Source organism: Condylura cristata, unplaced genomic scaffold (assembly GCF_000260355.1).
Source record: "Condylura cristata isolate star-nosed mole 26May11 unplaced genomic scaffold, ConCri1.0 scaffold00007, whole genome shotgun sequence".
Classification (NCBI taxonomy): domain Eukaryota; kingdom Metazoa; phylum Chordata; class Mammalia; order Eulipotyphla; family Talpidae; genus Condylura; species Condylura cristata.
In genome coordinates, this window is record NW_004567108.1 from 17,644,636 (window position 1) to 17,661,137 (window position 16,502).

Genomic DNA, 16,502 nt, shown 5'->3' on the forward strand with positions numbered 1-16,502 from the left:
TATAAAATAATGTAAGTACTCATCTGCATCACCTAGCTTAAGAAGTAGAATATAAAAGAGTACTTGTGAATGCCCCTGTGCATTTTACTTCATTTACCTCTTCTGACCTGCCCAAGGCCTGTCAGTTTTACTTTTTGTAAGAGATTAAACTATGTACATATGGATCCCCAAATAATTAGTAAATTTTACTTGCTGTTGGTTTTTATATACATGGCATCAAGTGGATGCATTCTTCTGTGACTTGGGCATTTTTACATGAGATCATAAGATGAAGCCGATTCAATGCATTACTCACTCATTCGTTTTTCTTTGCTTTATAGTATTCCACTGCGTGGATATATGGTCCATTCTCCGTTGACAGACTTTGGAGTGCTACTTGCTATTATAGTAGCAAATCTGAAGTGTTGTTTTTTCACCCGTCACAAATTCTGTTATTTTAATGTGTTACACATAGTCTCTTGATACACATGTAGAAGAGTTTCTCCAGATTTTGTAAAATGGCATGTGTTTTCTGGGTAAGAAGGTGAACATTTTCTACTTTTTTCAGTTATTTCAAGTCTTCTGCAAAGTGACCGTACTGGCCCTGTTGATCCCATCCTTAGAAATATTGTTTACTGCCTGACTTTTATGATTTTGCCAATTGTGTCTGTATAAAATGATCTCTCATTCTGGTTTTTATTGGTATGAGGAAATATTTTTCATATTTTGGGGCCATGGCTGCTTCCTCTTCTGGTTGAACTCCTTGTGTTTTTATGATGCACCCCGATGCACTCAGCATAGCTCTGTAAGTAGCTGGAGTAGGGAAGGCACAAAGGCACATACGACAGCACTGTGCTGCTTTTGTCTGTCCAGGTCCCGAGGAAGAAGGAAGCGGCCGCTACGGACCCCATTACAGAAACAACATGGGGTCGGGTGAGGATGATGAAGGAGATGATGACGACTTAGATTTGGATATTTCTTTTGAAGAGGTAAGAAAAAATCTCTGCTTTTAGAACACAGGGTGTTTTTATTTTCTTGCTGAAGAAGGCAGTTCAGCTAATGACCCATAATTTTATTTAAATTTTACTTACATTTGCTTTTAGCACTATTTATTTCCTCTATTTTTTTTCCTCTGACTATTTTTTTAAAAGATGTATTTATTCATACAGAACTGGGGTACAGGCCAGAGGCGCAGGGCTGGTGAGAGGATTCACCAGAAAATGAGCAGGGAGCAGAACAGGCTGACTGATGAAGTACACTGCTGAGGGGAGCAGCGGGCCGGTCAGGAGAGGCCTGCTGTGCCATGTGGGTCACCTCCAGGGCTGGGGATCGAACTCGCACTGAAGCGGCTTTGGCTGGCTTGCAGTGCTGCGTCCTCACCCATTGTGCCACCAGGGAGGGCCCTCTTTCCGTTGACTATTAGACTCCCCGTGATCATTAGTAGTAACTAAGTACTTGATATTCTATAGTTAGCTGTTGCCTGCAAACTTGACAATGTGGCAAAAATATATTTAGACTTTGCACCAAGTGAACATTTTAAAGAGTCAGGAAATGGACAATTCCTTGACAAAGTAGTTTATCCCTGTGGTATTAGAATAACAGTAAATCATGCAATATCAGCTTTGCCACTGATTTTCTGAGCTTTAGCTACTTAAAGTCCTGAGCTTCAAGTTCTTTATCCACACACCGGGGTCAGTACTCTCTGCTCTAGCTATACCCCAGAGGGAAGTTTCAAAAGTGACCATATTTTCAAAGTACCAGCCATGAAAAAGGCAGTCTAGTGACTGCTTTGTGTGAAACCTGAATCCTTTTCTTTCTCTGGCTTTAGGTTAAACCACTTCCTGCGATCAAAGGAGGGAATAAGAAATTATTGGTGGAACCCCAGGTGGCACCTATATCGAACCCAAACACGGCTTCTATGCGTGTGCCTCCCACCCCAGCATCGCTCCCTGCTACGGCGGCTCCCTTGCCCACCCCCGTGAAGGAGAAAGGCAAGAATAGTGTGGCGCCGATGCCTAGGCTCCTTGGTACATCTTGCGACGAAGCCCTTTGCCCTGCTGACAGCTTTTGTGTCGATGACTACACCTGGGGGGGCTCGAGATGCCACTGCAACCTGGGCAAACGTGGTGAGAGCTGCTCAGAAGGTAGGCCCTTGGGAGGGGAGGACTTGGTGGGGCTTGTACACCAGGAGCCAGAGGCCAGTCTTGCGGTCCACACACGGTTCTCTGTGGGCCTTGTTCGCCCATGAATTGGTGACTCAGTTAGCCATGTCAAGCCAGTTGTGAGGCAACTTCCATTGCTTCTAGTAAGACAGCAGCTCATTTGATTCAAGCCAAAGGTGCAGTACTTTGGAGCACTGAATGAACGACTGGGACATCACCTCGGGCAGGTGGGCTTCCTGTGAACACGGCTCTGCTCCTGAAGAAATGCAGCCCAAACGTGTGCATGCAGCTTGGCTCAAAAAGACAACAGTCAGTTTACGTCATACAGATACACAGCTGGAAAGCGGTATCAATAATTCAAAAGCTGCTGATTTTTTTTAGTCGCCAGTGAAAATTTACAGAAGGCCAGTTTCTTCCCAAGAAATTCAGAAGCATGAAGCTTCCAAGAGTTGTAGGACTAAAGGTAGAGCAGAGCAGGTAGCCAGCCAGGCTTGACAGAGGACTAGGAGTTTTCACCTACAGATGTGCAGATGTTGGTGTATTTTGACTTTTGCATGTGAAGAAGCGAGGGAACAGCACTTTTTTGGTGTGTTGTCTTTTTCTCTTTTCAGATATTGTTATACAGTATCCTCAGTTCTTTGGCCACTCTTATGTAACCTTTGAACCTCTGAAGAACTCCTATCAGGCATTTCAAATTACTCTTGAATTTAGGGTAAGAGGAATTATGCTTGATGAGTGCCTTGGACATCTTAACATGCAGTGTGTTGCATCAAAGGCAGGGGAAAGAGGGAGGTAAATACCAAAGGTAATTATGACACAGACCCTGTCCTTATACCAGTTCACAGGGTTGTAAGACCAGTGAACACATTCGCACATTCGAGGGTGCCAGCAAGGGGAGACCGTCTGTGACGGGGGGCAAGGGGAGTGTGGGTTCCATCTATGACTGGGGAAAGTGGCTGGTTAGTAGTTTCTCAGTGAGAATGTTGCACTCAGCCACGTTGCTCATGCTCTCCCTAAGCCAGGATTTTAGAAGGCGTCATGCACCCTCCAGTCCAAGACCCCTTGTGAGGGAGCCCGAGAGCCTGTTTCATTGCTATGGCTGCAGCAAAGCCAGTGACAACTGCACCGCTCATAACCTTGGGGGGCTCACAGCGAGGACCCCTAGATTTTCTCTCACCTGCACCAACTGCACCCTTGATGCAATCAGTGATTCAACTCAAAGTGATTCTTTCGGGTATCTCCGAAGACATAAAAGTCTTGGCAATCTGGAGATGAATCTACTCGGAGGTCATGGTCACGGGGTTGAGTATCCAAAAGATGACATGTCCCAGCCAACAGGGGTGCAAAACATGTCTGTGAGTGGGGCTGTGTCTATGCTCCTGCTCTCTCGCAGAAAGAAAGAAGCAAATTTGCATGTTTCTTCAGGATGAGGGGAGCAAAGAGAAAAATGTGGAATGACCTGAGATGAGACTTGAACTTAATGAACACAGGAAAGGCATCTCTGTGACCAGGGTCTTTGTAGGCAAGCTTCTCCTGAAGCTCTCCTGGTGGGCCCCTAGACCAATAAAGAGTGGCTCAAGCATGGGGCCACCTTCCTCTCACAGCACTGCTGTTCTTACACCCGTTTTTATTGTTGCCATTTGCTTATGGAAAATTAAGTGGACGCAGGTACCTGGGAACTGCTGGGCAGATACACGCTCGGCCTTTGTAAACAGGACTGGAGAGGAGACTGCTCGGGTTTCACATTCTGGGGGATCGAACTTTATGGAAGAGGAGATGCTCGTGGCTCATGTGGCGCTTGTTTGTGTAACAGGCAGAGACGGAGGAGGGCTTACTGCTCTACTGTGGGGAGAACGAACACGGGAGGGGTGACTTCATGTCCCTGGCCATCATCCGACGCTCGCTCCAGTTCAGGTAACTCCCACCAAGCCTGTGGATCTTTGAACACAGTTCTGTGTTATATTTGCAGTGTGAAGTGTATAGATATGAATACCTGCAGATAAAGGAAGTGTATATTGTGGTACCGTGAGCACAGTTGCATTTACCAAATATCAGAATGTTGGGATTGCAGGGGGACCTTTGAAACTTGAGTTTGGGAACTTATAACCATTCCTTCACACAACAACAAATGTTTCTTGAGCTGCTCCAGAGTTCCAGGCACTGCCGTCTGGCTGGGACAGCAATTACAAGTCAAAGCCATCAAGTCTTTCCTCTCTTGGAGCCCTTGGGATGGGATGGGAAGAAGCAGCGTCTTCTGCTTGTCTTTTTTTTTTTCCTTTTTTTTTTCTTTTCTTTTTATGCATAAGAACTGGGGTACAGGCCAGAGGTGCAGGGGTGGTGAGAGGATTCACCAGAGACAGAGTGGGGAGCAGAACAGGCAGATCTAGGAAGTACACTGCTGAGGGGAGCAGTGGGTGGGTCAGGAGAGGTCTGCCATGCCATGTGGTCACCTCTGGGGCGGGGATCGAGCTCATGTGGAAGTGGCTTTAGCTTCTTAGTGCTGTACTTTAACCTGCTGCGCCACCATGGAGGGCCCCTGCTTGTCTTTTTTGTGACTCAGCCATGAAGAGCACAGAATAGCCTTCACTCTCTCCAGGGTTAGGGGTTCCCAGAGACTCTAGCACCCTCATTGTCTTTCTTTGGGGGCTCTGGTGAAATGCTCGGATTACCTCTCTGTCCTGGTCACCTCTTTGCCCTGGACATTTTTCTCCCAACACTGTTTGGAAACCACATACAGTTTACGCATGGCTTTCAGGGAAGAGTGTTGTGACAGTGTGAGTGCTTTGATCTCCGCATGGAGATCTCCTCATATGAGAGCGAATTCACCAGTTAAGATCCTGAGCTCAGCATTAAGTCCCTGCCTGTTGACTTTAAGCAAATGACTGAACTCCTCAGAGCTAGTGCTTCCTCTTGAGCTATTGTGAGGATTACATGAACTAGCTCACTGACGTACTCAGAGCATCTCCTGACGTGTAACTAGCACTCAGTGAGCATCAACCAGACTTGGGTTTTAATCCAGACTGCTGAACGTCCCACTTTGGATTGAAAATGGGCCTCCCTCCATGGCTTAATGTTTTATAGAAGGTTGACACAGCTCCAACCTCTGGGGCAGCGGTACCAACACTTGGTGGGTAATGGCCCCCCTGGAGCATGGTGGTCATCCCTGGTCACAGCTGTCTAGCTCTGCAGCTGCTGCTGGTGTCTCTGTGATCCCCTCTAGGTCAGCCGTCCCACAATGCACCTCAACCCCATCCCACTCCATTGAAGGTCAAGAAAGACTATCAGACCCAAGAGGAAGTGACGTAGAGGCTGTGTGGAAGTTGGCCAGAAAGGGTCACGATTCTGGATGTGAGACCTGGTGATGGGGGCACTGCAGCACATGCAGGTTGGGGAAAGCAAAGAGAATCAGGAAACCTTGTGGGAACACTCCTTCAGTGCCCACACCTGCACCTCACCCGGAGTCTTCGTGGGAAGCATATCCGCATGTGGACACAAGTGAACCCAGAGGGCAGGGCTGGCCAGCTTGCCCAGATGAGTGTGGAAGATTTGGCTTCTGACATCTTATTAATATCACTGAGCTGTCATTTGAGAGTTGGAGAAAGTCTGCAGAGGAATCTCTGGAAGCAGAGAAACGCAGGTTCTAATTCGCAGCACCTTGAATCTACTTTAAGCATCTGGTAACTTCTGAAAATGAGAGGGAGGACCTAGTTGCCCATCATTTTCTAAGCTACTGAGGAGGCCCCTCAGTTCTGAGTTCTGCAGACAGAGTAGCAATCACTGGGCGGCCAACACCAGGAGGAGGCAGCTCGCTGCTCCCTGTGTCTGTTTAAACAGCGTTTGGGATTGGTACACAGAACTCTGAACAGATGACTCTTTTTTTTGAAGATTTATTTATTTATGCACACAGACCAGAGGTGCAGGGGCCATGAGAAGATTCACCAGAGACAGTGGGGAGCAGAACAGGCAGATCGACTAAAACACATTGCTGACGGGGGTGAGGAGAGGTCTGCTGCAACATGCGGGCCACCTCTCTGGCCAGGGATTGAACTCGTGCTGCAGGGGCTGTGGAGAGCTTCACAGTGCGGCGCTTTAACCCATTGTGCCACCACAAAGGGCTTCTAAAGAAGCCTTTACCCTGGAAGCAATGTCCTTAAAGTCTGAAAACATACTGAGCTGGTCAATCAAAGGATCTTCTTTTCTTTTTTCTCTCCCACAGGTTTAATTGTGGAACCGGGGTTGCCATCATCACAAGTGAGGCCAAAATCAAACTGGGGGCCTGGCACACAGTGACTCTCTACAGAGATGGTCTCAACGGGCTGCTGCAGCTCGACAACGGCAGCCCAGTGACAGGCCAGTCCCAGGTGAGCGCATCTCCTTCCCTGCCCACTATCCGGTACTTACCTTAAGCTTCCCAGCAAGCCCTACTTCAGCGAGCTGAGGAGACTTAGCAGCAGGCCAGCTCTGGTGGGTCCTCAGACGTGCTGCACCTTTGCACCTGAGACCCATATGCCAGTGCTGCATCTCCCCCTGCAGGTGGGCGCTCAGGGCTTCTGCCCACCCCCACGTCGATGGAGACGAATTGCAATTGCGGGTGTCCTTGCTGTGGCTGCAGGGGCCAGGCAGCAGGCCTCATGCTCACAGACATGTGCTGTCCCCATGAGGACATCAGTGCCCAGGGCGGAGAAGGCCCACGCTGGGAGGCTGAAGCCACTCTCGGGGCCAGGCACAAAGCTTGCTCCTAAGGCTGCGATCCTGTGGCTTTAGAAAACAGCCCTGAGGTCTGCTTAGTGCACTGTGTAGGAATAAGCGACTCATCGACCTTTGGGCGGGGGACATGATGATGGGAAGTGGGAAACAATTTAACTGGACAACTCAGCAGATCACCTAGCTATTCACATATTTGTCATCTCTGGGCAATTTTAGGGTTGTGTTTGGAGTAAACAGTTCAGGTTAGCCTGCCAAGGAAAGGAACCTGTAATTATAAACAGCCAGGTGTCCATATTCTCGGGGGAAAATGTAGGCAGAAAGCCTTTGTGTGTAAATGTGCACAGTTTCTTCCCTTCCTGGCCTCATCACTATTCTTTGCTGGTGAGACAAGGGCCATGCCTTGCTGATCAAAAAAAAAAGAAGAAGAAGAAAATACTCATTAATTTGGACCCCAGTGGTTTCAAAGGAACAGGAATCCAATGGAGTAAATGTGAATTCAGGGAGATCACTTATTCATCTATTTCTAAGGAAGTAAAGGCAGGATAAATGAACTACAGAGTCACCTAAGTACCAGAAGAGTAGACTTTAGTATGTTAAAATAAACTTTGATAGGAACAAAGAAGCTTTGAACTTGGATCCAAAGTACTAACATAAAGACAGGATGGGAAAGCTGTAGTGGGAGCAATATGTATGAAAATATCTTAGGATTTACAGCCAGAAAACTCAATGAAGTTTAACCAACAGGGCCATGTGGTATCCGTAAACTTAAGGAATTACAGGTTGTATTAATAGAGGCATAGCATCGAGAATAAGGGAGATAACAGTCCTGTTCTATTCTGGTAGTTATCTGTATGGTCTCCAGTGATTGAATAGTCACCGACATCTAAGGGAACTTTATTCGGATCTGTGATCATACCCTAGGAGGCCAGAGACAACTGGAGCATGTCCAAAGGACAGTCACTAGAACAGGAGATGACATGAAATCCCTGGAGTGACCAAATGAGGAACATTTCTTAGTTTGGAGAAGAAAAGGTGAAGGCAGAGTTGGTAGGTTTTTTATCCCAGAATCAAAAGGAGAGTCTTGAAGATGAAGGACTTAACTCTATGGATCCTTAATGCTGAAGTTGGAGGGTCATAGGCAGCCAACTTTGGCTGAATCAGAGATACACAGGTGTGAGACAAGGGTTCTCAGGAGAAGGGTCCCCACCTTTAGTCAAAAGAAAGCTTAGTCAAATCCTTTGGCAAGGATATACAAGGAATACAATGGTCAATGGGAACTTGGCTTTTGAGTTTCGTATTTGTTTCCCAACATGTCAAGAGCCTGTAATTTTTAATGAATGTATGCATTCTTTGCCAGAAATGAACACCTATGTTAATTCTGTGAGCACCTAGGGCATTTACATTTCTGCTACTGAGACTTGCTAAGCAAGTGGTATAAGACCACTGTAGACCACATATGTGTAATGTTTAGTAAACAATCTTGGAAGACAGTGACCAGGGTTAAATCCAGGGTTTCCCAAAACAGGCCTGCCATGGGGAGTTCCATGCAAGTGATGTATTAAACTGGTGAGGGCAAGCAAAGGGTAGACAGAAAGAGGTGGAAGTTGGCAAGGGTGAGATCTAAGGCAGAGTTCTTCCAGATTTCTGGATCCGACTTCAGCCTGATTCTGCAAAGGAACTCTGGAATCGTAAGTTATACCCCTGAATTATTGCAACTGAAAACAAGGGAACTGGACTCCCACATTTCAGCAAAAACGATAAAAGTTCCTGCTGGAGCAATGCAAATTCCAGAGCGCTGTGAGAGCTCTGCATACAAGGGCAAACAGCCCCGGCCAAGGAAGAGCAAGGCCAGTTCTGAGAGTCTGCAGGAGCATCACAGGAGCCACACAGCCCTACCACACCCGGTTTACATTCTGGACATTTAAAAATTCTGACTGTGGACAGCCTTTTCTCAGCCCTTTCTTTACTCTTTCATCCCAAGTGAATGAGATATTTCTGTAGTAAAAATGAACAGCTACAGACACCTGAATTTTGCCCCACCTAATGTCCAGCTCTGTATTTTGTCACTTCACAAACTGGAATCCAGACTGTGGTTTGGTCTAAGATTGGAAATGTCATAACACTTACAAAAACATTGTATCTATGAGCAAATTTCAAAATAGTTGGCAACACAATCTCTTTGGCATTCCCTCCTCTGCCCAGTAGAATGTCTCTTGCAGGTTATAGAGTGTAAATGTGACCAGGAGAGGGGAAGGTTAACTGTGAGTCCCTGGAGACAAAATTAGCGCTGTCACCTCTGAAGGCACTGAATAGCCCTGTGAGCCTTCCAAGCAGTGGGTGTCAGAACTGGAGAGCGGGCGGATTTTATGGATGCCCAGCATGGTACACGGCCTGGGAGGTTGCTTTCGGCTCTGATCTAACGTCTCTTCCCTTCTGGACATTGCCAAATCAACCCTTCTGGATACAGCCCTCCGAGAAGCTTGCTGGGAGTTTCCTGTGGGTTTGATTTCTCAGAAGTTCAATGTCTTTTTGTTGTTGTTGAAGTACAAGTGGATCTACATTAGTATATAGGTCTCAAGTTACAGTCTCTTCGATCACGATCTGTATATATCACCGTTTGCCCCCAGAATTGCAATGTCTGCCCCTCAACATGCATGTGACCTCTATATCCACTCCCTTCCCCCCAAAAGCTAGAAGCTAGAAGGACCTCTATATCCACTCCCTTCCCCCCAAAAGCTAGAAGGCTGTAAATTACATCTTAATCGTGCCTCTCTCATCAAGCTCTTTTGTGTTTGGTTTTTGATTTTGTTTACTGAGTTATATTTTTCATCTTTCTTAAAGGGCCAATACAGTAAAATTACCTTCCGGTCACCTCTGTACCTTGGTGGAGCACCCAGTGCGTACTGGCTGGTCAGAGCCACAGGGACAAACCGAGGCTTTGAAGGCTGCGTTCAGTCCCTCCTCATTAACGGCAAGAAAACTGACATGAGGCCCTGGCCCCTGGGGAGAGCGCTCAGTGGAGCTGATGTGGGTGAGTGGTCGCCCAGTGGACTGGGGCGCTCGTGTGGGTTGTCTCGGGCCAGAGAAGCGAGCAGATGGGTGGGTTACCAGCCAGGCAGCTGGTGCATGAGATGTGCTGTGCAGATAGAGTAGGATCAGGACCACCTGGACCACTTCAGCAATCTTAGCAAGAGCTTGCAGTCTCTGGCCTGGACGTCGCTTTGATAATTTTCACCCAAATTCTCAGACCTAAGCCTTCATTATTTCTTTTTTCCAATTCTGTCTTGCATCTTTACACCCTACTAAAACAGTGGCATAGCTTTACCACTGTTGTCCACATTACTCAAGACTCAGGAGGTCTCAAGAGACCTGTGGTGACGCCGTGTCTCCCCATGGAGTATCACTCCTTAACTTGTCCCTTCACTGAATAGATGCTTCTTTAAGCCCTGGCGTAGAGCTGGCCGTGATGCTGGGTGTAGGAACAGAGCAGTAAACACGATAGCCTGGATCCCAGCACAGAGGAGAGATCAAAGGAATGAAATAAGCACACAAGGGAATGTAAAATTATCCTTGGGTGTGTTAGGAGGAAGAAGCAATGGGACACTATTAAGGAAATGTTACCGGCTGGACTTCAGGGAAAGCATTTCTGAGGTTGGAATGCAGAACGATACCTGAAACAAGAGTAGGAGTTAAAAAGTCGGTCAGAGAAGGAAGTGAATTCCTGGCAGAGGAAGCGGCCCCTCCCCAGGGGAGCTGGAGTGGGAGCAGGGTCCCAGGGTGTAGTTTGTATTCTGAAACACCCCCAAGGTGTAGACAGCTTATTGGAAGGGCAGTCAGGGGCACATGCAAGCAGCAGCAGTAGCCCGGTGGAGATGATGGTGTTTGCTCCAAGGTGGTAATGGTGGCGGAGCAATGGACACATTTGGCTGATCTGGGTGGGAGGAAGTGCGAGATTCAGTTACAGATTGGGGGACGCGGTGTAGGGAGGCTGTTCACTGCCCTTGACCCCTTGGATACACTTTGCCCCTTGAGGGCGCTCCTTCTCTTGCCTTCCTGAGGGTCTGATTTCTCTCCTGCCCTTTACATCATTGTGTGAGTCTACACAACAGCTGACATACAGCAAAAGACAGAGAAAGACAGAAAGGCGAGCCCCCCCAAGCAAAAGAACCTGGAAACCCCCTCCTCCCAAAACGAAGGGAAAAGTCCCCCCCTCCGGAAAACTAATGCACCCCTCCTGCGGTAGTTCCTGAGACCTTGCAGTAAGGATTAACTTTCTCAATAACACAGTGGCCCTTCGCTCTTTGTGTTCATGAGTCTTTGCAGTCTCAAAATTGAAACATTTATATTGAAACATTTATATTGAAATCAAACTGTACATATTTAAGGTTTGAGATTATAGTTATAGATGCTGCTTCATAAAGCATTTAAGAACACACTTATTTAGTGGTGATGTGCATGCATGGTATTTTCTGCAACACATGGAGTAGAGTGTGTCGCCACTGTGGTCTGTCAGTCACAAGTCACCGGAGCGGCTAATCCTAGAGGGTGGTTGCTGACATTAGTAGCTGCAAGGAATGCTCAGTCCCAGTGGAGTTTAGGAAAGTAATGACGAAGACTTGTCCCACCTAAGCTCACAGACCCACTGTGCTACTTATTCACACTTGCTCCGGCTGAAGCCAGGGCCCTGCTTCCCACGAGCCTCTCGCCTTCTGGGTAGGAGCCCCGGGAAGCTCTCTCTTCTCTTCTCTGACTCCAGCACACTTCCCGGGCGCCTCATCCGCACTTCGTGTGATAGGGCTTCTGCCTTTCACCTGCCAAGGGCTCAGCAAAGCTGCAAATGCTCCTGTCTCACAATCCTCCCAGACTCAGACTCCTCCACCTCATATCTCCAATCTCTGGGGCTGCTCTTTGCCCTGTCTGGGTTCACCTTCACCTGTCTCTCTTTGTCTCCTCTGTGGGCTCCCTTTCCTTCTCCACTCTCCCACTTTCCTGCAGCTCTGGGGGCCCCTGTTTCCTGTTTCTCTCAGGGAGCCCAATGTTCGTGGTCACTGCTCCTGTCCTGGCCATCCCTGGCCGTTGCACTGGACCTCTCCTCTGCAGGGGCCGGCAGAGGATGTTCCCACGGTCACCTCACACTCTCATTGAGCAAAACCCAGCTCTCTGCTCCTCGGCACCAGTTCCGATTCACAGACAGACACGCACGTGTATGTTCTTGCCTAAATTCTTTCCGTCCTCCAAGCTAGAAACCTTGAGGTTATGCTTGACTCTTCCATCATCTTCAACCTGTAGAATGCACTGGCCACTTCTTCTTTCCCTGTGTCTCCGGGATCCTCACTTCTTCACCATTTCCTGGGCCATCATCTCATCCAGCCTGGGTTAGCCTCCCCGAAGGATTCCTTCCCACTTTCCCACCCCTTTGCTCACAATCTATCTTGCATACCATGGCCAGAATAATCTTGCTGAAATGCTGCTTTCATCAAGCAAACAGCCCTGGCTGGCTTTCACAGTCTTTACTCCTCCGCCCCATTCCCACCTCTTAAAAAAATAGTTACAAAGCAAATTCGTAAAATAATTTTTTCCATGTGTATCTAAAATAACACAAAGGGCCCACTTCTTCCTGTGGGACCAGTCCTTCTCTGAGAAGGAATCTCAGCCCACAGAAACTGGTGGAAGGCAGGGACCTGCAAGAGTTTCACTAAGATCAAAGTGGAGCTTGGGGGAGACGGGAATGCTGGCCCGGCCCTCAGGACTGTGGCTGCAGAGAGCCCACCATGCCTGCCTGGACTTCTGGTGGCCCCCTCTTGGAATTCACAGCTGCTAACTCATGACAACTGGAGTGGCCAATCCTGAGGAGAGTTTTCACTGAATTCTGTCAGCAGCCCCTGCAGTCAGTTCCCCCTCCTGGGAGCACAACACCCCCAGCCATCGACACCTCCCAAAGAGGCTTTATGAAAAGACTGGGCACGTTGGGAGGGCAGGAGGTGCTGCTGAGAGCACCCAGGCAACCCGAGGAGGGTGCTTGGCCTCTTGGGGGTGGGCTGCCTGCTCATGGAGGGGCAGCATGGGAGACGAGGGCCAGAACAGGGTCCCCACAGCTTAGTCAACTGTTACAGGGTAGCCCAGAGTGGACTTGGGCCGCCTGTCTGTGGGGCCTCACCCGCACGCTCAAAATCCAGTTATTCTGCAGAGACACACAAAAGGGTCAATAACGGGTTTATTTTCAAAAAGGGGAAAGGAAAAGGAAACAACCCAGAGAAAGAGAGAGGGATACAAAGTAGCTGGAATACTTTACCAGCGCAGCTGACTTGGAGCTCTAAGTCCCCAAACTCAGGCTGCTAGCCCCCAATCGCACAGGCTGAGAGCAGTTGCTCCAAAGAGAGAGAACCATTATCTCTCTAGAGAGTGACCATTGGAAAACCGCTTGCTATTTTTATCCCCCAAAAGTCCCAGAATGCCTGTTTAGCTCCGCCCTTAGGTCCTCTCAGTTCTCTCCCTGGTACTGCTGGGAGTTGTAGTTTCCAATCACTGAAGTAAGGGGTCGAATCCAGAAAGCCAGAGTAGGGAGTGGAGTCCACAAGACTCTGCAGAGTTCCTCTAGGACATGCATCCCCCTAACACCCACAGCTTACTCGAGAGGCATCCCCTTCACTGCCTGCAGAGACAGTGGATTGTGCTCACCTCCGTAGTCCTAGCCAGATTGTGGCCCATCCGTCTCATTTATTCCTACACACAAGGCAAAAAGGAACAAAGAAACAGAAGAAAAGTAACCCAAGAGAAGCCAGTTTGTTCTCGTTTAGCTGTTACCCTTCAGGGGCTTCTCTGACACGTTTTGGGTGATGAGAGCTAGACCCTCTCACACTGAGCCTCCAACACATTTGCCTCCAGCCCTCCTGCCTGATTATAACTTGGAGGTAGAAACAGGGATTCTGGAAGCCATTCCAGCCCTCCTTCGCCCCCCCACGCGGTGCTTGCCTCAGACAGGAGCCACCAGCTCATATGCACCAGCTCCTGTCATGCTGATCCCACTTGCCTCACTTTGAATTAGCAAGGCAACAGCACTTCCAGTAATTGGGACCACACAAATGAGAATGCTTTTAACATAAACACTGTTGTCCTGGTAGGCGTGAAATACACTCTTTGGGGAACAATAGAGAGATAAATTAAAGCAGAAACAGCTCTGTCATCCCTTCAGAGGTCATAAGATCGGTCAGCAGTTTATTATTTGATTTATTGTGTCTACCATGTTTAAAGCATCTCTGTGGCTTCTCGAGAAAGAACAAACCAAAATCAAATGAAAATGAAGGGAGGTTCTGCTTACCCGGGAAACTGGCCTGCAGAGGTGCAAATCAACAGGAACCGGAACAGAGCTGTGGATATTTGGAACCGTGAGCTGTGAGCTGGTCAGCTCCGCAGTTTGGCTGGCGGGCAGGCGCGGTGAACTGGCTTTGTGATTCCCACTCTGTCTGCAGGAGAGTGTAGCAGTGAGGTCTGCGATGAAGCCTCCTGTGTCAATGGCGGCGCCTGCACCACCGTGGGAGCTGACTCCTACATCTGCCTCTGCCCCCTGGGATTTAGGGGTCGACACTGCGAAGATGGTGAGAGAGGAGCAGGGTGACGGCAGTTTCTGTCTCCGTGTTAATGCGTGGCGGTGTGGCTTTGATCAGTGTACCTGCAGATGGCCTCATGGTTTCTGTTGCATTAATGATGTTTTGTGGGGAGTGATGGAGAATCTTTTTCTACTACGTGGCGGTGTCTTCAAGCATGCCAGTGGTGAACCCACCAAAGATATGTTCAAGGTGCCCCTGGGGAGGCTGGGTGGGTTCCTCGTGGCACTCAGACAGCATTGAAAGCACCGTGTGACCTGATGAGCTCCATCCACAGCATTTATAGCTCATGTGCCAGGTGGTGTCTTGACAGGTTCAGGGTAAAGCTGAGAAAGTAGACACAGAAACAAGTGTGAGAGGACAGTGGTGACCTTATTTCCTCTGTATGCTATTCTACTCAGTTATTCCCCTTCTTAATATCATGTGTATATGTGAATATATTTACATCTGTGTACATATGTAGATACCCATGAAGACACATATGATCATGAAATTTTTTGAAGATTTGAGCAATTTTGGAAAATCATGCAGGACTGGGCATGGTTTAACTTTACCAGTGAATCAGGCCTATTCCAACTGTCTCATCTGAACAGGGCCTGGGGCATGACCCTGTCTGCATTCTGTTGGCCAGCAGTCACCACCCACTTCACTGGGAGTTAGCTGGGAGTTGCAGTTTAGCCCTGGCCCAGGAGGTTAACCGGGTTTATTCTCCATGGAGCGATTTGTGACCTGTTTGTTTCTTCAGCCTTCACGTTGACCATACCTCAGTTCAGAGAGTCTCTGAGGGCCTACGCTGCCACACCCTGGCCACTGGAGGCCCAGCGCTACCTGTCCTTCATGGAGTTTGAGATCACGTTTCGGCCAGACGCAGGTGACGGCGTCCTCCTGTACAGCTACGACACGGCCAGCAAGGACTTCCTGTCCATTAACATGGCAGGGGGCCACGTGGAGTTCCGGTTTGACTGTGGTTCTGGGACTGGTGTTCTCAGGTAAAGGCTGACCTTTAGTGACCTCCTGCTCAAACCCAAACAGCAGCCACTTTGGAAGAAAGTCCAATTCATCTTGAAAAGCTTGCTCTCTTCCTGGCTCCCCTACCCAGTTATCTAAACCCTGTTCCGATTCACAGGTCACATGATTCCTGTAGGTCATTCCTATAAAACCTGTTGGTTTCTGTCACTCAATAAGCTACAGCAGCCATTGTCTGCTTCAAACGGTGGAAACCTTCACGTCCACCTGTAGTCGCAGGTGACATCAATGGGAATTTGATGAGCTGTAACTCATCTGCCCAGAGAATCTCCACAGTTATTTAATGACCAGAAGTGTTCTTGTCACCTCATTGTAAAGTTAAGTCCACCTCCTGCTGTTTCTTTGATGGTTGCTAGTTATTTAGCAAGTCTTTTCCTGTTCCCTTTAAGGAAACTGAGCAGCTGAAGGCTGGATTCCTTGACAGCCTTCATAACCCATCGATTTGAAATCTTCCCCCCTGGCGTTTATAGCCATGTCTCTCAACTACGATTTCATCTTAGAATCACCTGGAAGGCTTTTTTGTCGTGAAAGATTTATTGATTTCTTCATATAAGACCTGGCGTACAGGCCAGAACTGTGGGGAGGTGGTGAGAGATTCACCAGAGACAGGGTGGGGAGCAGAACAGGCTGATCCACTGAAATACATGGCTAAGGGAAGCAAGTGGTTGAGGCAGGAGAGGTCTGCCATGCCATGTGGGTCAGCTCCCTGGCCGGGGATCGAACTCAGGCTGCAGTGGCTGCGGTTGGCTTCATAGTGCTGCGCTGTGACCCCTTGCCCACCAGGGAGAGCCCCCACCTGGAAAGCTTTTAAACGTTACCGATGACTATATCCTGCTATCAGATATTCTGATTCAGCTGATCTGAATAGGGGCTGGGTATTATATTTTTTTAAATCTCCCACTTGTAGGCTGCTGATGGATGCTTTCACCAGCAAGGCAGCAGGCACTGGTTGAAAGAACTTACTGGTTTCTGCAGAACTGATAGAGTCATCAAAACTTTCCTCCTCTTATCCAGTTTGCACTGT

At 48.3% G+C, this 16,502-nt stretch overlaps 1 protein-coding gene across 2 annotated transcripts in view; it reads left to right on the plus strand.

The window, feature by feature from the left end:
* EGFLAM (EGF-like, fibronectin type III and laminin G domains) overlaps positions 1-16,502 on the plus strand; it is a 141,188-nt gene that overhangs the window by 93,173 nt on the left and 31,513 nt on the right. For both annotated transcript variants that reach the window (XM_004678104.2, XM_012721985.1), the window contains 8 exons: positions 853-968; positions 1,808-2,123; positions 2,753-2,853; positions 3,955-4,055; positions 6,358-6,502; positions 9,690-9,879; positions 14,318-14,443; positions 15,198-15,441. In XM_004678104.2, the coding sequence (XP_004678161.1) occupies positions 853-968; positions 1,808-2,123; positions 2,753-2,853; positions 3,955-4,055; positions 6,358-6,502; positions 9,690-9,879; positions 14,318-14,443; positions 15,198-15,441 (1,339 nt within the window). The remainder of the gene's footprint in view (positions 1-852; positions 969-1,807; positions 2,124-2,752; positions 2,854-3,954; positions 4,056-6,357; positions 6,503-9,689; positions 9,880-14,317; positions 14,444-15,197; positions 15,442-16,502) is intronic.